Source organism: Scyliorhinus canicula, chromosome 1, assembly GCF_902713615.1.
Source record: "Scyliorhinus canicula chromosome 1, sScyCan1.1, whole genome shotgun sequence".
Taxonomy (NCBI): domain Eukaryota; kingdom Metazoa; phylum Chordata; class Chondrichthyes; order Carcharhiniformes; family Scyliorhinidae; genus Scyliorhinus; species Scyliorhinus canicula.
In genome coordinates, this window is record NC_052146.1 from 180,519,119 (window position 1) to 180,539,892 (window position 20,774).

Sequence of the window (20,774 nt, forward strand, 5' to 3'; positions counted from 1 at the left end):
TGTGTGCCTTGGCATCGCAAGTGCACATCTTAATACTTCATAAATGTTATGAGTGTCTATGCCTCCACCACCCTTTCAGGCAACGAGATCCAGACTCCCACCACCTCTGGGCAAACAAAGTTTCCCTCTAAACCTCCTCCCTAGTCATTGATTCCTCCACCAAGGGGAAACATTTCTTCATCTATCTATGTTCCTCGTAATTTTATACATCTCAATCATGTTCCCCCCTCAGTCTCCTCTGCTCCAAGGAAAACAGCCCCAGTCTATCCAATTTCTCTTCATAAATAAAACTCTCCAGCCAGGCAACATCTTGATAAATCTCTCCTGCATCCTTTCCACTGCTATCGCATCCCTCCTATAAAGTGGATTTGAGAGTTGCACACAGTACTCCAGCTGTGGCCTAACAACATTTGATACGGTCCCAGCATAACCTCTATGCTCTCATCTCAATGCCTCAGATAACAAAGGCAAGTATACCATATCCACCATATACTTTATCCACTTACCCTGTTATCTTAAGGCAGGGTTTTTCAAACTGCAGGTCACAACCCGTGGGTGGGTCGTGGAGCGATCTGTCGCTGCGTTCTCAATTGTGGGAGAAGCGCCCAATGACCGTGATTGGCTTTTAAGAATGCTGGCACGACCGCCTTTTAAATTGAGAATGCCGACACAACTGCCCTTTCAATAAGAATAGTGTAGTCTTCCAGCCAGAAGCAGCGGCAGAGAGCAGCTCATGTGTCTGACACGTACACTGACATTACGTACCCTGTATGTCTGTGGTTTGGCCGCAAAATCACGAAGAGAGATTCCTTCATTTTGTGGCTGCCAGCAAGCAAGCAATAGGAGTGGATCATTTTGTAATAAGGAAGAGAGGGCCAGAGTCATAAACAGGCCTGGATCTCACAATTGAATCTGTCGGAGAGAGCTGCTCAGGAATCCAATTTTCCAAATTTCCATGGATCCCACAGCCTTTAACTTTCGCTGTCAGTCTCCCATGTGGGACCTATAAAAAGCATTGCTGAAGTTCAAGTAGACTACATCAACTGCACACCTGGTCACCTCTTAGAGAAATTCAATCAAGTTGGTCAGACATGACCGCCCTTTAAAAAAAGCATGCTGACTGTTCTTGGATTAATCCTTACCTCTCCAAATGCAGATTAATTCTGTCTCTCAGAATGGGGCAGTACAGTAGCACAGTGGTTAGCACTGCGGTTCCACAGCGCCAGGGACCTGGGTTCGATTCCCGGCTTGGGTCACTGTGTGGAGTCTGCACGTTCTCCCTGTGTTTGCGTGGATTTCCTCCAGGTGCTCACGTTTCCTCCCACAAGCCCCGAAAGATGTGCTGTTAGGTGAATTGGACATTCTGAATTCTCCCTCTGTGTACCCAAACAGGCGCTGGAGTGTGGCGACTAAGGGATTTTCACAGTAACTTCATTGCAGTGTTAATGTAAGCCTACTTGTGACAATAATAAAGATTATTATTATTTTCATAGTAACTTTATTGCAGTGTAATGTATGCATACTTGTGACACTGATAAAGGTTATTGTTGCTTCCAATAGTTTACCCACCACTGAGGTTAGACTGACTGGCTGGTAGTTTCCTGGTTTATTCCTTCCTCTCTTCCTGAATATGGTACCACATTGGCTTTCCTCCAGTTCTCCAGCTCATCTCCTGTGACCAGAAAGACATTGAAAACTATTTCCAGTGCCCTTCTTATTTCCTCCCTTGCTTCACTCAACTGCCTGGGATACATTTCATCTGGCCCTGTAAATTTGTCTACTTTTGAGCCTGCCTGACCACTCAGAACTTCCTCTTTTAAGGGCAGCATGGAAGCATGGTGGTTAGCACAATTGCTTCACAGCTCCAGAGTCCCAGGTTCGATTCCCGGCTTGGTTCACTGTCTGTGCGAAGTCTGCACATTCTCCCTGTGTCTGCGTGGGTTTCCTCCGGGTGCTCCGGTTTCCTCCCACAGTCCAAAGATATGCAGGTTAGGTGGATTGGGCATGCTAAATTGCCCTTAGTGTTCAAAATTGTCCTTAGTGTTGGGTGGGGTTACTGGGTTACAGGGATAGGTTAGAGATGTGGGCTTGGGTAAGGTGCTCTTCCAAAGAGCCGGTGCAGACTCGATGGACCGAATGGCCTCCTTCTGCACTGTAAATTCTATGATTTATCGATGTTAATTTCTTTAATTTTATCACAGTCCTTCTCCCTGATTTCCATTCTCACATCTTCCCCACGATAAACACGGAGGAGAAATATTAATTGAAAACCTTGTGCATCTCCTGCTGTTCCACACATATGTGTCCACTTTGGTCCTTGAGGGGTCCTATTCTCTCTCTAGTTATTCTATTCCCTTTAACATACTATAAAAATCCCTTTGGATTCACCATAATCCTCTCAGCCAAAGCTACCTCATGCCCCCTTTCTGCCCTCATAATTTCCTTCTTGAGTATTCTCCTGAATCCCCTGTACGCCTCCAGAGAATCCTTTGATTCCAGCTGTTTGTACCTGAGCCATGCCTCCTTCTTTTTCCTGGCCAAAACCTCAATGTGTTTTGTCATCCAGGGTTCCCTACTCCTGCCCAGCCTTACCCTTCACCTTAACAGGAACATATAGACCCTGAACACTAGCTATTTCACTTTAAAGGCCAGATGTCCTTTGCCCTCAAACAAGCTATTCCAATCAACCCTTGCAAGCTCCTGTCTAATTCCATCAAAATTTGCCTTGCCCCAATTTAGAACTTGCACCTGTGGACCAGTTTTGTCCCTTTCCAAAACTATTTTAAAATTAATAGAATGATAGTCAATGGTCCCAAAGTGGTCCCACACCGTCATCTCAGTCACTTGCCCTGCCCTATTTCTCAAGAGTAGGTCAGGTTTTGCCCATTCCTGAGTGGGACCCTCCACATACTGCCTGAGGAAACTTTCCTGAACACACTTAACAAATTCCACCCCATCGAAGCCTTTAACACTGTGGCAGTCCCAGTCTATGTTAGGAAAATTAAAATCCCCGACTATAACAACCCTATTACTCCTGCAAGTCTCCCCAATCTCCCTGCATATTTGTTCTTCTAATTCCCATTGACTACTTGGGGGCCTGTAGTACAACCCAATAAGGTCACCATCCTCTTCTTATTTCTTAGTTCCACCAACAAAGCCTCGCTAGATGATCCCTTGGTTATTTAGGTCTTACCCCACCCGCCGCAAGAACGCCACGGGTGAGACGCTGACAATGAAATGAAAATCGCTTATTGTCACAAGTAGGCTTCAAATGAAGTTACTGTGAAAAGCCCCGAGTCGCCACATTCCGGCGCCTGTTCGGGGAGGCTGGAGAAGTCCATTGACCTCGGGCGGGATTTTCCGGTTGCCGGTCGGACCCAGCCGGAGAATCCCGCCCAGAATCTCTGACTACTGCTGTGATGCTCCCTTAATGAAAACCTCCCTCCGCTCTTTCCTCCACCTCTGTCCCATCTAAAGCACCTGTACTCTGGAACATTAAGCTGCCAGTCCTGTCCCTCCCTTTGCCGTGTTTCAGTTATAATATTATATTTCAGCTATAATATACCAGCCCCAAGTACCTATCCATGCCCTGAGTTCATCAGCCTTACCTGTCAGCCCACTTACATTGAAATAGATGCAATTTAATCCAAATGGTTTTCCCCACTCCCTGCCGTGCTCCTGCAGGTTTATTCAGTTTGTTGTTGCTGAGAACTGCAACCCTTTTCAGCCCCTCATTTCCTTCCCTGCTGCTGAGGATCCCACCCCCCTGCCAATCTAGTTTAAACTCTCCCTTGTAGCACAAGCAAATCTGCCCCCCAGGATATTGGTCCCCCTCCAGTTCAGATGCAACCCGTCCCTCTTCAACAGGACACCTCTGCCCCAGAAAATATCCCAATGATCTGAGAATCTGAATACCTGCCCCCTGCACCAAGCCATGCATTCATCTGCCATATTCTCCTGTTCTTACCTTCAGTAGTATGTGACAATGGAAGTAATCCAGAGGTTACCACTGTTGCTCGTTCTGGGTGAGTGTGCTTAACACTCAATTTGGCTCTATTTCGTTCCTTAGCTGTGGAGTCGCCAGGTATCATTAAGATACCGCCACAAGTTTCAAGTTCAAGTTCAAAGCAATAAATCCATACACCAGTTAGTAAGTTCAAACAAGACACATTTATTATATTACAGTAATCTACTAATCATGCATATAAAACTATAAGACTAGGCTAATCCTACCACTAATAGGCCAAATACTTATCTGGATAAGGGGACTGCCGGATCAGGGAACAACGGTCTCTTGCTCTGCACTGGGTCCACAGGCTTCCAGTAGTTATGGACTAAAGGGGGTCAGGAGTGTCTACTCTCGTAACGTGCGTTGTATGACACTTACGTGTTGGCGGCTGCTGTCCAGACCTCTCCTCCTCAAGGTTCTTCTGCTGCAACGGTGTTCTGCTGGGAGGGCTGGCTGGTCAAGGAGAGGCTGGCAGAGAGAGAGAGCTGGGGTCAGGGTCTCTATCTTATACCTCTCTCAGGGTCTGGGCGGACCCTCTATTCACTCGCAATCGATTGGGTCTCTTCCCAATCAATTGATTTGAATTCCCCAATAACGGAGCAGTTCCTTGATACCTGGGCGGTTCTTGGGACTTATTGTTTTGGACTTCTTTTGGCGCCGAGAAGTCTGGCCTTCCATTTAATGTATCGATTTGTGTTAACTTGTTTCCATTGTACCTGGGGATCACCCGGCATCGCCTCATTAGTATGCTAACTTGTTTTCTTTCACAGTGCTGTCTGGTTTCTGCAGCATTCAGAACTGGTTTCTGCAGTAGTCAGAATACACAAGCATTTTGCAAGCTGCTTGCTTTTGCAACATGTCCATTTTCCCTGCATTCCTTGCAATCTTCCATTTTGTGTTGGGCAGTGGTCACCCTAGGTGGCTACACCACCCTTGAGGTTCTATTTCTTACCTTTTTCCCAGCTCTCTCTAATTACTCCTCAGGACCTCATCCCTATTTCTATTTACGTCATTTGTGCCAACGTGCACAACGACTTCTGGCTGCTCCCCCTTGAGAATGTTCTGCAGCCGCTCCGAGATATCCTTGACCCTGGCATCCGGGAGGCAACATACCATCCTGGACTCCTGTTTGCGGCCACAGAATCTCCTGTCTGTCACCTAAGCTATCGAGTCTCCTATCACTGCGATCCTGTTTACCTTTACCCTTTCTTGCTGTGCCCCAGAGCCAGTTGTAGTGCCACAGATCTGGATACTGTTGCCTTTACCTGAATGGTCATTGCCCAACAGTAACCAAAATGGTATACTTGTTTAGGAGGGGGAATGGCCACACGGGACCCCTGCACTCTCTGCCTGCTCCCTCTGCCTTTCTTGGTGGGTACCCAGCTACTCTCTGCCTGCACCTTAGGTGTGACCGCCTCAGTAAAACTCTTAACTATAAAGTGCTCAGAATCCCGGATGATCCTGAGTGCATCCAGCTCCAGCTCCCTAGGTCACCCAGGAGCTGTAGCAAAGTGCACTTCCATAAGTGTAGTCATCAGGAACAGAGAATTCTCCCTGAGCTCCCACGTTCTGCAGGAGGAGCATATCACTGTTCTCATTGCCATCCCAACTGCACCAAGACTAAAGAGGAAAGTTAAGAGGACGTTACTTGTGATTATCTGTGCTCTGCTGAGATGCCATTTGCGGAAGCCTTGTGGGCTAAAGCCTTACCACTCAAGCACTCTTCTGCAAATGAGAATTATGAGAATTTTCCCATACTCAATTAGTAGAGCCCGGTGAACAACATTTGTTTTCATAAATTTAGAGTACCCAATTCATTTTTTCCAATTAAGGGGCAATTTAGCATGGCCAATCCACCTACCCTGCACACCTTTGGATTGTGGGGGCAAAACCCACGCAAAAACGGGGAGAATGTGCAAACTCCACACGGACAGTGACCCAGAGCCGATATCGAACCTGGGAACTCAGCGCCGTGAGGCAGCAATGCTAACCACTGCGCCACCGTGCTGCCCTGTGAACAACATTTTTAAGCATCTTATTATAATCTCCAATTTGCCCGGCTCTGCGGCTCTGGGTCACTGTCTGTGTGGAGTTTGCACATTCTCCCCGTGTTTCCGTGGGTTGCGCCCCCACAACCCAGAGATGTGCAGAGTAGGTGGATTGAACATTCTAAATTGCCCCTTAATTGGAAAAAATGAATTAGGTACTCTAAATTAAAAAAAAATTTAAAAAAATAATCTCCAATTTGTTCATTTCATTAAATTATGCAACAAGTTCGCTTTTTAGGCCTAACAGTTATCTGTGACTGGCAGCAACTTCACCAATGACACCTCGCAACAGCAGGGCAAAGATAGCAGCAATAAACAGGCTATTGAGATAGCAGGATTTAATATATTCCAACTGTAACTTTAGACAAATGTAGTTTTGATTCCATTTTTATAAGGAAGAAACAAGTACATATGTAATTTTCTCAGATCGGTCTTCTGTGGGGCTCTATGATCCTGGAACTTTTTTATACTGGAAGCAATGGGTGCGATTTAATCGGAGAGAAACAGAGTCCCGTTTCGGGCACATCTTGCGGGATGTTTCTCAGTGTCGGCAGCACCGAGAAAGACACCGCTGGGTGCAGTTTCTTTGAGTCTCGACGAGGAACGCTTCATCGAGCCGGCGCTTCCTGTATATTTGAGGCAGGGGGGTTCATGAATACACTAAAAACAGGTTCTTGTGATGCAATTAGGAACCTAGTACAATTTCAATTAAAATCGTATCCAGAGCTAGATAAGAAAAATCAAGCGGCAAGTAGATCAGGAGCCAGTTGATGAAACTGTTTTTAAAATTTTATTTTGTGTTCCCGTGGGCTAGGAGGAGCAGGTTCAGGCAGGGGACGACCCATGAAGACGAGCTCCAGGGTACAAATGTCCTAAGACTTAAAAGGCAGAAGGCCTTCCAGTTTCCTGTCTGCCTTGACCTTCCTGTCACCTCTGCAACTCATGCTGGGAGTTAAAATCCGGGTGCTTGTTCCTGCAGTGAGTACGAATGGTACTTCTCTACAAATATTTCTACAGCTTTGTGATTAATGAGGTCAAGATTGAACCTAGTCTACAAAGCACTGCAATAGTGCAACAAAAGTCTTCCCCCATTCAGTGCACTCTGTGCTTTCAAGTATGATGTAACCACATCATAAGAATTAGCCCTTGTCTACAATGCAGTCTTTCTCATACATGTGGTGGGAATTAGGGTCCAACTTTCTCTTTTCATACATTTCATGGGAACAGACATCTCAAAGCATTGGGTGCTGCAAAATGTGAGCTGAACCGAAAATGATTTACTCCAAATATCTTAAAATATTTTTATTAATAATTGTTTCTATGCTTGTTGCAAACTGTATTACAAAATGAAAAAAATCACTTGAGTTCAAACCTGTGCTGAACATTCCAGATTTAGCAGACATTTAATTTCTTGTAATTAAACCCAAATAAATGTTCAGTGCAAAACTATTTGAAGCAGTACTTTTTAATCTATTAGTATATATTATATTGTTGTAAAACTACTACCTCTTATTGCATGAAGCTTTGTACTCCACAGTATCAAACAGAAAATAACCATCATTAAACCAGCATCAAAATAACCTACATATAGACTGATGTTGAATGTGGCAATTTTCTTTCATCCTCGTTGCAGCTTCGGTAACCATAACAGCTACACCCTTGGTTTGTTCTGTCACCTCTGACTACTTGCCTCTTGAGAATGGTTCCTTGTAGAACGAAAACATACCCACTTCAGTCAGTACCCCTCCTGTCCACCTCACTCTCAGCAACTGTGAAGAACAGATAAAACTGCAACCTGAGTCCGCTCCCTACTACTTTATGATCGGCTAATTGGAAGGTCAATGCAATACTGTATGTACATAGTGCTCAATCACAGAAAATGACCCACAGATGAAAGAATAAGGACCTTTACAGGATCATCACACAGGCTGAAATACTTCAGAGAAGCAGCTTTATCCAAACAATTTCCTTTCATCCCACAAGGGCCAGCAGTGGAACCCGCATAATGAATACTATGTACAAAAGAGGGACCAGAATCATCTTTTTGTCACTATTTCACACTGATGCTCCATCATGAAGACAGAGTAAGCATGGCAGCCCAATCCTATGATGTTTACACTACAGAAGGAGCGTAAAGGAGGCCATTCGGTTCATTGTGCCTGGTTCTTTGCGGGATCAATTCAGAGATAACTCCTCTTTCCCCATAGCTCTGCCTCGTCCTCTGCTTCAAATTCTCATCCGATTTTCCCTTAAAAGATGCAGCGGTCTCTGCCTGAGTCACTCTATGTGGCAAAGCAATCTGTGATCCAGCAATCTCCTGAATAAAGAAATCTCTCTCTTTGCTCTATTACTGACAATTTTAAATTGTTGAGCCTTTCACACTGATCCATCAAGCAGAGAAAAATCTAGTTTTCTCAATCAAAGATCGTCATCATTTTAAGCATTTCCATTGGGTTAGATATTCCGCCTCATGATGCCAGAAACACGAATCACGATTGAACGGAGAATTGGGCATCTGGGAAAAAGCAAGGTTCACGCCTGGCGCTGATTTGGCCACCATGCTCCGGTCACCACACCACTTGCAAAAATGTGTTTGCGCCCCTTGCCGGCGGGGCATGCAAAACCAGCATTTGCATGCATGTAAATGATTAGCGGCTTGGACACTTCATGCTCCACCCTTCCATGATGCGCCACCACCTATGTCAGGCAAAAGTCTTGCGGGCACGAATTACTATAGGTATTTGTGAATGGGGACTGGGAGCCATGGTTGCCAAAGGGGATGGGAAGCTAAAAAAACACTGAAAAACCATTGAAAACTTTTGGGCTTTCTGGGAAGTGGCTGCCCATGCCAGGGCAGTAGCTTGGTGCCAAGCCCATGGATTCAGGTGATCCTCTCGAGATCGGGATGGTAATAATAATTATAATAATCTTTATTAGTGTCACAAGTAGGCAGGTGGTCCAGTTCAGACGGCCATTGCTGCAATCTGTCTTTCAAACACACCCCTTTGGTGCTACTTACAGGCTCCTGGTTGCTCACACTGCTAAGTGCTGCCTGTATCCTTTGAATTCTCAGAAGGCCCCTGGTCATCTGGCAGCCCACCCATGCCACCCCTTGAACACCCTCATACCCCAGCTGTTTCATCAAGGGGATGGGCGTGGCCATGCTCAATCAGGTACCCACCAGGTGTTAGCACTCCTCAGACACGCTGCCCCACTGCAGAGGAAGCAGGGGATAAGCAGAGCTCACCCCAATTAGAGGCCACCTGCGCTATGACCTTTGCTCCCCTCTGGTTCCCTGCCTCTCTCAGGGCAGAGGCCGCACTAGTGACCCCTACCGCTCTGGATCACCAGCTGTCTGTCGCCTCCTGGTGAGGCTGGCAGTGCTGACTGCCCGCCACCACTTCCATTGTGGTGTTCAGGAGGGCACGCTTAAATCTGCGAACCACCCTGGGAAGAGGGTGTCCCTCCACCCCTCGCTGGCATGGAGCTGTGGGTCCACCTCAGACTCCCGACATCGGGGGGGGGGGGGAGGGGAGGGCAGGTCTTCTGTGAGCCATCTTGGTGACTGCAGGGAATGTGTGGTAAGTGGAGCGCTTAAAAACAGCTCCTGCTGCCAGGTTCTATCGCCTTAACTCAGGCCCCAATGGTTAGAACGCCCGCTAGACCGGGAATTGCTCTGAATTCACGCTGGCAGAGTGCTGTCCATTTGCATTTCTTAACTCTCTTACCGAATAGCGCCCCCAATACCATACGCAATTCAGTCCCAGAGTCAACACTTAGGGCGCAATTCAACTAAAAAGTGTCATTTTTGGCTAGTTTGGTGGGATCCTTCTCACTAGCTTTTTGGGTGTGATCCACACTGCTATTCAGCCACTCTTAGGGCACAATTTACCAGCCACTTCCTGCCTGAATCACGATGGGACGAGGACGGTAGATTCCAGGAGAGGCCTCTCCTGGGATGACCGATGGTCGTCACGCTTTGCGAGATCGAACGAGATCTCGTGAGACGTCGTGATCTGGAACCTGCCCACAATGAGCGGGACCCAGACTCGCCTTGTTAAAAGAGCTTAAAAGCTCACTTAGCTATGCTTCCGCCAAATCTAACCAGCGTCCAGCATCTATCGACCTCACGAAAGAGACACCACCAAGGCACCGTTTAGCACTGGTCCCCACAAACGGCACTTAGGGGAGGCTCCCAGGGTGATCAGCCTGTAGCCAGGCTTACACCTTGGCGCTGCTGGTGCCACCCAGGCTCCTTGGTGCTGCCAAACAGGCAACCTGGCAGTGCCACCTGGGCACCCTGGTGGTGCAACCCTGGCATTGCCAAGGTGTCCAGGTGGCATTGCAGGAGCCCAGGGACGAAACAGAATGTTGTTGAATAGTGGAGTCATTCCCGGCGCTTGCTAATCCTGCCCAGAACGGACTCTTTTTTGAGTTAAATCTTGCCCTATGTCGTTTTTTGGGGCCTTAGGGAGTTTCACCCCGGTCAAGTCCACACTTAGAAATCTTTTCAACACTGGGGAGCTGAACTCACTGGTGAGACCAGCTACTCAGAGTTCAGCCCACCATTTTGATAGGTGCCCCTATCTCTAAGTGAGCTTGAGGGTCCCCCACATCCCCCACCCATGGGCAATGTCACTCCCCGCACACGTGGGCATTACTCCACACCCTCCATATGGGGAACCCCACTATGGGGTCGCTGAAGGCTTCCGCTTTTCAGGCCTCCTCAACCCCCCCTTTCAGGGCCCGACTTTTAACCCTGCCCCAACTTTTATGAGACCCCCTTCATACTCGCCCTTCACCTCCCCAAACCTCCATTCCCCTCATCCCCCCTTTCATGAGCATGCCCCCCCCCCCTTTCAGGCCCAGACACTTAGCAGTACCATCTGTCACCCAGAAACCCTGGCACTGCCACTCAGGCACCCTTACAGTGCCCCTGCAGCCTGGAGGTGCCACCCGGGCATATTGGCAGTGCCGAGCTGGTAATGCCAAGGTTGGTGCCCTGCCCTTTCCCCGACCACCCAGGCGTCTCCAAAGGCCTGGGACACCCCCTAGATGCCATTGCGCTTGATCCACATTTGTGGGTCCTGTACTGAACAGCGTCTGGTTGAAGCCTTGCTGGCGAGGCTGTTAGCTCCTGGGTCCCGGGAGAATATGGTGCAAGCATACTTAAATGAGCTTGATAGCTCATTTAAATATGCTGATCTGCATCTCACCCACCAAAAGCTTGTTATATTGCACCCTTCGACTCCCAAAGGGAGAATCCTGCCAAGTTATATTTTCAGAGCATTACTTTGGCACCCTTCTCAGAAGCCAGCACCCTATTAGAGAACGTCTGGCTCCCTTTGGAAGGCTGAGGTACATCTATAGGAATTGGTGACTCCACTTACTTTGGTCGGGTCAGTGCCAGTCATGATAATAATAATCTTTATTGTCGTCACAAGTAGTCTTACATAATAATAATCTTTATTGTCACAAGTAGGCTTACATTAACATTGCAATGAAGTTACTGTGAAAATCCCCTGGTCGCCACATTCCGGTGCCTGTTCGGGTAACAGAGGGAGAATTCAAAATGTCCAAAATACCTAACAGCACGTCTTTCGGGACTTGTGGGAGGAAACCGGGGCACCCGGAGGAAACCCATGCAGACACGGAGAGAACATGTAGAATCCACACACACAGTGACCCAAGCCGGGAATTGAACCGGGGTCCCTGGTGCTGTGAAGCAACAGTGCGAACCACTGTGCTACCATGGTGCCGTCCATAGTAGATGCATCTGGCACTAACATCAGGATGTCAACCCTAGAATCTTTTGGCTCCAATATAAATGAACACAAACATCTTCCTTCATTAAATTCCTGTTATCGTTCACTAACAAACTGAAACTAGATATAATTTTAGAATTCCATTTACTGAATTTTTCATTGATGGAAACTAAAACTAGACTCTACTGGGCTGAATTGGCAAAGAGCAATGTAGCAGTCATGAATAGCAATGGTTGATTAGCAGTTCAGAGTCAACGAGGAGTGTCAGATAGCAGCAGTGTGCAAAACAGTAAAATGAGCAGCAGTAGTATGGTGTGGACTATATTGGAATAACAGTAGGACACTGTGATATAGTAAAAGAGCAATAGTGTCATGATCTATTTGGGGTCTGAACTTCCTGAAAAATAAAAGCTCATCCAATGTTTGTGTTTCTCTCAATTCACAGTGTCTCTAACATGAAGTATAGTCAATTGATTAATTTCATGTCAAAGAGGGTATATATTACACCTTAATTCCTGCTATAACTTGAATTAGGCTATCTTTTTGTGTCTTGTACAATAGTACAGACCCAGTGTTGTGTGACTGCCTAATAGAAGCACGGTTATTAAAATCTCAAACATTGCACTGGATTATTTACAACATAAAGTTGACAAAGATTTTCTTATCTGCTATCACTGAGTTTTTCAGAAGGCAAAATAGACAGTTCTCATGTCACTGGATACACTCAGTAATGTGCATCCTGTATGACAGCATAGGATTAGAAATACTACTTGTGGAAGTTGCCAAGGAAACAACCGAACAACCAGGAGTTTCCTGGCATTTCAATCCTAAACAGATCTTCATTGTTACTTACAGTTACAGGTGCAAGGCCAGCCAACGCCACTCAGCTCTTTTTTACTGCTGGTCTTGTTTATAAATTAGCCAGACCATGCAAATATTACCAGTATGTTGAATATGAATTTATGAAACTTGCAAGTGATTCTTTTGAAAGAAGTAGGTACACTGGGTGGAATTATCCACCCCCCCCCCGCCCCCCCACGCCGGCCAGGTCAGAGAATCGGCGCGGCGCCCCACGAATCACGCCATGCCGCCCCGACGCCGGGTCATAATTAGCGCCGGTGTGGTCGGTGCGGCGCCAGTCGGGGTATGCGCAGATTCTCCAGCCTGGGCCAGCACGGGCCTGCAGGCCGAATCTCCGGCCCGGATGGGCCTGGCGGCCATCACAAAAAATCCGAGTCCCGTCGACTCCCTTCTAATATCCTCTGAGCCGGCGGGACCTCAGCGTTGAAGGGTCCGGGGCGGCCTGTGGGGAGGGAGGGGGTTCCAACCCCGGGGAAGGGCCTCCATAGTGGCCTGGCCCGCGATCGGGGCCCACCAATCGGCGGGCTGCCCTCCTGGCTGGAAGCCTCCTTTCCTCCGCGCCAGCTCCTGTAGCCCTGCACCATTTGGTGCGGGGCTGGCGCAGGTAAGAAGGCCACTGATCATGCGCTAGTTGGCGCTGGCCCAATTGCGCCTGTGCAGACCCGCAATGCTGGGTTCACGACGGGATCGGCAGCTGGAGCAGCATGGGCTGCTCCAGCGCCGTGCTAGCCCCTGTGGGCCAAAGAATGGGGTCCCGGAATGGGCGTCGACACTGGATTAAAACACTCCCATTTTTACTCCAGCGTCGACACTTAGCCGCCTGATGGGAGAATCCCGGCCACTATTTTTAATGCCGAGCTGGTACACCACCAGATCACAATGTAACTTTTTTCCTTCATGTTTTTCTTTTAAATTCTAGTCAATACAGGAGATGGCATTGACTACAGCCAACAGAAGAGAGAAAACATTGGAGACCTGATTCAGGAGACTCTGGAAATCTTCGAGCTGTATGGAGGAGAAGATGCCTTCATTAACATCAAGTACATGATCCCAACTTATGAGTCATGTATTTACAACTGAACCAAATAAACAGGTCTGAAGAAATATGTTGTATTAATTTATATAAGTAAGAATTATGTAAGTCTAAATGCATCAATTACACCATCAAATGGACCACAGTTGTGTTCTTGTTTCCTTTATTGTTTCTCAACAATTGTTTCTTTATGAGCATGTGCATTTAAACTGCTGTTGGTCTCAAACCTCAGATGCTCTGAACAATAAAAACAATTTTCATACATAACTCAACGGTTCCTATTCTGTTCAGCCCACCCTGTCACAAACTATAAACAAGGGCTTACAATGGTAATATTGTCCGTGAATATAGCACTTCAGCTGAATTTCAGGTAAGCAACTATAACTGTTATGAACAAATGAGCAATGAATTTGAGTGACTGTAGACCATGGCATATTAAGTCGACCCGGGGTATAAGATGACCCCTGTATTTGGATGCCTAAATGCATGTTTAGGTTTATACTTTGTGTAGAAGTTAAACTCCACCACCTTCCCAACCAACATTTTTCAGCTAATCAATGTATGTTCAAAGCAATACTTGCATTAGAAGTCAGCCTCAATTTTTCAGTTCAGAAATATATGTTTAGGACTATACTTGCAAGTTGGATGCCCACACAGGATAACTCATGGTGACCAACGAACATAATTTTTTTTGTATTTCGAAATGGTGACCACCTAGCTAACACCAGCGGTTCACGTTTTATACTCAGCAAAGGATTTTTCAAAGTTTCAACGGTCAGCTTAAACATTGTGATCGCCAGTACTTTGAGAGGACATAAGTAGTATTTAACAGGCATTAAGGAATTGAAGAGATGATGCCTCTCAAAAGGAAGTGCAGTTCTCTCCTCAATACTCGAATAATATTTCTATACTAATATTAACAACCAAAACAAAATTATGAAAAGGACCAAATATTTGGAATTGAGAAATTTAATGTGGTTCTTTCAAACCCAAATATTTTTGTCAATATTCTCCCTTTCTTCTGTGAAAGTAGAAAACATTAGCACATGTACGCAATGAGAAATTCAGCACCAGAAGTCAACATGGACCTCATGTTTGCCAGGACGAGGCCTTGATGCATCACTATGTCTGCTTCACAAAGGCTTGTATAGCAATTGAAGCAAAGGAGCTGGAATTGATGGGATTTCTGGTGGATGAATTCATATCATCGGTGCTACCACTTCCTACCATGTTCACACAGAAGGGGACAGTGAAAAATGTACCTATCCCATTTCTGGAAGAATTTTCAATAGGCCATAGAAGGTATAGAAATCCAGCATAACCAAGTCAGACCCCAACCTTAAAATGTTGGTCCTACTTTCCTTCCTTATTAATGTAGCTGCATGCTGAGTTGGCTGTGAGGCCCTCAGGATGATGACTGTTTATAGTTTATATCAATGACTAGGATTCAGAAATTCAAAGTAAAGTGGTCACATTTTTGCAGAAGATACTAAATGAGGGAGGTAATTTGATTCCGAGGAAGCAGCTCAAGAAATGCAAAATGTGTCAACAAAAATCAAATATTAGCAAATGTGAAGTACTGCACATTGGAAGCAAGCATTGAACGACACATGTAATCCATAAATGGTATTAAAATATCTGAGGAATAATAATTAACCAAGAAATAATAATAGCTTATTGTCACAAGTTGGCTTCAATGAAATTACTGTGAAAAGCACCTAGTCGCCACATTCCAGCACCTGTTCAGGGAAGCTGGCACGGGAATTGAACACACACTGCTGGTCTGGTTCTGCATTCCAAGCTAGCTGTCTTAGCTCACTATGCTAAACCAGCCCCTCAAAGTTAGGCTTGAGGAGAGGTCTTTGGTCAGGAGCTGGTCAGGAGCGAGCATTGACCCTATGCTCCGGAATTACCTTCCTAAATCTCTCTGCCTCTTTACTTCTCTGTTCCTTTAAAATACTCCTTAAAGCCCTTTGCCTAAGCATTTGCTGTAATAGCTCCTGGAGCAGCTCAGTGCCAAATTTTGTTTGTAATGTTCCTGTGAAGCACCTTGGAATGCTTTATTATGTTAAAGGTGCTATTTAAATACAAGTTTACAAGTTGTTGTCATAGATGAAAAAAGTAGAGGGCTTGGGATGGAGGCTTGAGGTTTTCTGGAGTTGAGAGGAAACCATGATGAAAGATAAACTGGCTTAATTGCAACAGATATGACTGTAACCAGGATAGAAGAGTGCTATGGACGTGTGGTCTCAGCGGTCAAGGACCTGGCGTGGCACCTGTTGACTGTGTCCAGCATTGCCACAGTCGGGCAGGAGCCGTGCTGCTGGCCGGTGGAGCTTCCGCAAGGGCTTGGGGGACTGTTGAGGAGTGGCCAGGGGCTGTGCAAGGGGGCACTATCTGGCAGGTCAGATCTGCGCACGGCCAGTGCCATGTTTTACGGTGCAACCGCTGAAGGCCGTCACCTTGCACATGAAGATACTTGGCTGGATTCTCTGCTTCGCAATGCTGGCAGGGCAATTCGCAATAGTGTGGAGAATCGAGCGTCAGGCAAAAACGGGATGGGTGCCTGGGGTTTGCACTTCATACCAGCGGTGGGATGTAAATGGGTCATTAAGATCCATTTGCATCCTATTAACGGGCTGGGCACCATATTCTGTGGGCCATCGTGATTCTCCAGTCCTCTGGGCAGGAATCGTGTGAGCGAGAATTAGTGCAGTTCTTGTCAAGTGTGTACCTGATGCGATGTACTTTTCAGTGGGTCAAGGGAGTAACTCCTTATGGGAGTTGCGCCCAAGGTCCATCAGAAGGCCACCCTCTCCCCCCCTGCACACAAAATGCAAGACTTGCCCACCCCACCAGACCCCTAACCCCCCCCCCCCCCCACCCACCCCACCCACCCCACCCCAGCACCCCTTATCAGAAACCTCCCTAATTAAAGCAACCCCGTAATTAAAGAGACCCCTACCAGGGACCCCCCCAGAAGATAGACTCTTGTCAGGAAGCCCTCCAGAAGAGAGACCCCAGTCTGGAAGCTAGAGAGCAGTCTAGACAGAGACAGTGAAAAGAATATCACTGCTTTAAAACTCACCTGTGCAATAGATCTGCTAGCTCAGGCACAGGATGTAACACCTGTCAATTCCTGGAAAGTGAAAACTTCCTGGGTTTAAATCCCCTTAGATATTTGATCTGCAACCCATTCATTTATTGCTCTTTGATATTGATTTTACTTGGCTGTGATTGACAGCTTCCATATACACGCAGCTGTCTGCATTGTTCCATTCATCTCTCTTCAGGCTTGAGTGACTTTGAAGTAATCAGCTGTGAGCTATGAAACAAAGAGAAATCACTTAACTCTCTTTGATGTGGTCCAGGAGCTGTCAATCAAAACTTGATGACTACTTCAAAGTCACTTGAACGTCTCTCTTCTGGGGGATCCATGGGGAGGGGCCCCTGTGCACTTACCTCTCTATAATGTGGTCAATGTTTACAACCATTGGGGTTTCAAAACTTCGGCCACTGAAGCGTGAAGGGATATGAATGGATCAAAGCTGCAGTTTGTTGTTACCAGCTATCAGTCTCAAACCACTACTCAAAAGCCATGAATGGATTGCAGATAGTAAATCTGTGGCAACCAGATGCAGGCATTGCTGCTCCCCTTCCAGGAATAGACATGTGTAGCTGCATGGTAAGTATTAGTCCAAAGATGTGCGGGTTAGGTGGATTGGCCATGCTAAATTGCCCGTAGTGTAAGGTTAATGGGGGGGATTGTTGGGTTACGGGTATACGGGTTACGTGGGTTTAAGTAGGGTGATCATTGCTCGGCACAACATCGAGGGCCGAAGGGCCTGTTCTGTGCTGTACTGTTCTATGTTCTATGTTCTCTATTACAGCTATAATGCTTTCCACTGCCCCTGTCTGGTCTGCTCTCTAGCTTCCTGACAGGTGTTCCTTTTCTGGGGGGAGGGGGTCTAAGTGAATGGGGGAGGTTCTGTGTGTGGGGGGTGTCAGTGGAGGGGGTTGCTGTAGGCCGGGCCCAGGTTACTTCGAGGAGTCTTCTAATTACAGGTGTCCCTGGTGATGTCCCCCTATTACAGAGATCCCTGTGGGGGGTTCCCCTTTACAGGGGTCCCGAGGTGCCTCCTCTATTATAGGGATCCATGGGGGATCCCCTTATTCCAGGAGATGGTCCCTGGAGATGGTCACCTATGAGAGGGGACTCTGCTATCAGCCTGATAATGGGACCCCGGGAATCTTTCGTATTCCTTGCCATGCATAAATTTGCATGGTGTGGGACATTGAATTTCATCCCCCTTTATGGCCACAAGGGGATCGTAAAGCTAGTGCAATTCAGCCCTGGTGGGAGAATACAGGGTGGGATACACTGTTCCCCGACGCTGATTTTGTAATCGGCAATCGGGCGGAGAATCCTAATGCTGATATTAACGCCAGTTTAATATCCTCCACCCCCTCCGAAATGGCATCACCACGTCGCGTGCCACACACCTTAGCGTGTCACCTGAAGGCCCTACCCCGATGCTCCGTCCCGATGGGCCAAGTTCCCGACCGTGCGGTTGACGTGTGGACTCAGAGGTCGGGAAGCCAGCGTGGCGGCTGCGGACTCTGTCCAGCACCGCCACAGTCGACTGCGAGCCATGCTGCTGACCGGGGAGGAACTTCCGCGAGGGCTGGAGGGACCGGTGGAGGTGGACAGGGGCTGGCCAGGGCGCACTATCTAGCAGGTTAGGTCCGCGCACGGCGGGCGCCATGTTTTATGATGCAACCGCTGCAGGCCGTCGCCATGCGCATGTGCGGCCAAAGACCCTGCCATTCTCCAACTGTTTATAGCGTGGGATCCGTGAATTTTACCCGGCACAGTTGCTAGCCCCTCACCGATCGCAGGATCGCTGAGGGGCTAGCGCTGATTTTGACGTTGTAAAACGCCATAGTTCTCATGCCGGGGTCGGCAGTTAGTCTCCAAAACGGAGAATCCAGCCCATAGTCTCCCAAACAGAATCCCACCCAAAATACACCATCAGATGATCGCATGAAGGTTTCGAGAATACATGGAAGCAATTCACCACCTCTTTGAGGATCTGTTCTAGCAACTAATTGGTGGGGCGGAGGGACAGAAAGGGTGGGGGGGGGGGTGGAGAGGAGACCGAGCTAGACAGGGGAAAAGCAGGAGGTGGGGAGGAAGGCATTGGGGGAAGAGGAAGGGCGAAGGTGAGGCAACACCCAGAGTGCAGGGGAAGCAAGTACAGAGGGATCAAAGAGGGGGAAAAAAACCATTGATGCAGCCGCGGCAACTAATGGCCTATTACGTCTTTGTGGTAATGTTTTAAAACATGGGGTAACATGTGTATAGTTAATAATATGGTTGTTGTAACTGACCATTTGGAGTTAACTGTTAATATGTCTTGTGTTTCTATATGTGTCTCCTGCGTGTTCTTACCTTTTCTGTTTTATAAATAAAAATGCAAATCAATAAAAATACATTTTTTAAGAAGTTATGGGTCTGTCTAGCTGCGACGAATGCGTATTTGAAGGCAGCATACAAAGTATATGTTCTAAATTGTGTTTAGAATGTAGTATATAAAGCATTCAGTTCTCTGTCGATACTATGCACACCTCACATTCCCATTCTATCTTTGTATACACTTTCTCAAAATAATAAAGCAATTGCCTGGGGGGGGGGGGAATAAGTATTCGACCATCGAGGAGACATTGAGTTTGTTATTCGTGTTGCAACATTTTGAAACAAAATGAAAATGAATGAAATGAAAATCGCTTATTGTCACGAGTAGGCTTCAATGAAGTTACTGTGAAAAGCCCCTAGTCGCCACATTCCGGCGCCTGTCCGGGGAGGCATTGATGTTGCTAGCAATTCATTAGAGACAATTATTTATACAGACCTTAATTCATTGAAGTTTTTGTAGAAGTTTAAAGATCGAAATGCAAGACTGTTTCGATGGAGCCTATTGCTACAACCATTTATGTTGAAAATTATACATGGAGCAGGAAGAGAAAACGTGATTGCCGATGCTTTATCACAACTTGAGATGTAAGAAGAATGGAATTCGGCCCATTGAGTCTGCACCGACCCTCAGAAAAAATGTCTTACCTCGGCCCAATCCCCTTCCCTATACCCATAACCCCACCTAACCTTTGGACACTAAGGGGAAAATTAGCATTGCCAATCCACCTAACCTTCACATCTTTGGTCTGTGGGAGGAAACCGGTGCACCCAGAGGAAACCCATGCAGACACAGGGAGAACGTGCAAACTCACCCCAGACAGTCACCTGAGGTCAGAATTAAACCTGGGTCCCTGGTGCTGTGAGGCACCGGTACTAACCATTATGCCACCCTGCCGTATATGTATCTTAGAGAGGAATAGTAGTGTTTAGTAATGAGTAGTGTTTAAAGTTGAAAAGGCTTTGAAAATGAAGTTATCTTTTCATATTGCTGCTTCATTTTTTAAGGGGAGAGGTATGATGAATGTAAGAAATTGATCTATATATTTCATATCAGTGGCAGTTTAAAATACAGACAGACAGTATGGTTGCTAAAGCTGTAATTAAGGTGTTGTAAAAGAGTGAGTTAAACATTCATTCCAATCACTTTCGAGGTTACAGATAAATGGCTAATGGAACATTGTTTATATTTAGAATGGTTCCCTGAGTAGATACTTTATAAGGGATTATATATAGGCCCATCTAAGCAGGTCATGAAATTTAGTGGGATACATATGATGTAATTAATGCAAGCAGTTAGGTCTGTCTGAGGTTTTGTAGTCTGTTATAAGAATTTTAAGTTGAACAGCAGTTAGCCATAGGATTTGACTCTGACAAGATGTATGTCTATGGGATCTCTTGAAAAGGTCTGCTTCGAAAGGATCTGCACGAATAAGCAAGTAATCTAGTTTTGTAAACTTTATTTATCAATGGTATTTGAACTGTATTGGGTTGCTTAATTGGAATTAGTGACAGGTGTAAATAGTAAGTTCAAGTTTTCCTTTTATTTAAGAACTGTTCAACTATTAATTATAAAGCTATTTCT

The 20,774-nt window shown here is 46.5% G+C and overlaps 1 protein-coding gene across 3 annotated transcripts in view; it reads left to right on the plus strand.

Moving 5' to 3' along the window:
• LOC119969652 (parkin coregulated gene protein homolog) overlaps nucleotides 1–13,787 on the plus strand; it is a 489,387-nt gene extending 475,600 nt beyond the window's left edge. For all 3 annotated transcript variants that reach the window (XM_038803588.1, XM_038803604.1, XM_038803597.1), the window contains one exon: nucleotides 13,603–13,787. In XM_038803588.1, coding sequence (XP_038659516.1) covers nucleotides 13,603–13,763 — 161 coding nt within the window. In that variant the 3' untranslated portion in view covers nucleotides 13,764–13,787. The remainder of the gene's footprint in view (nucleotides 1–13,602) is intronic.
• The last annotated feature ends 6,987 nt before the right edge of the window (nucleotides 13,788–20,774 follow it).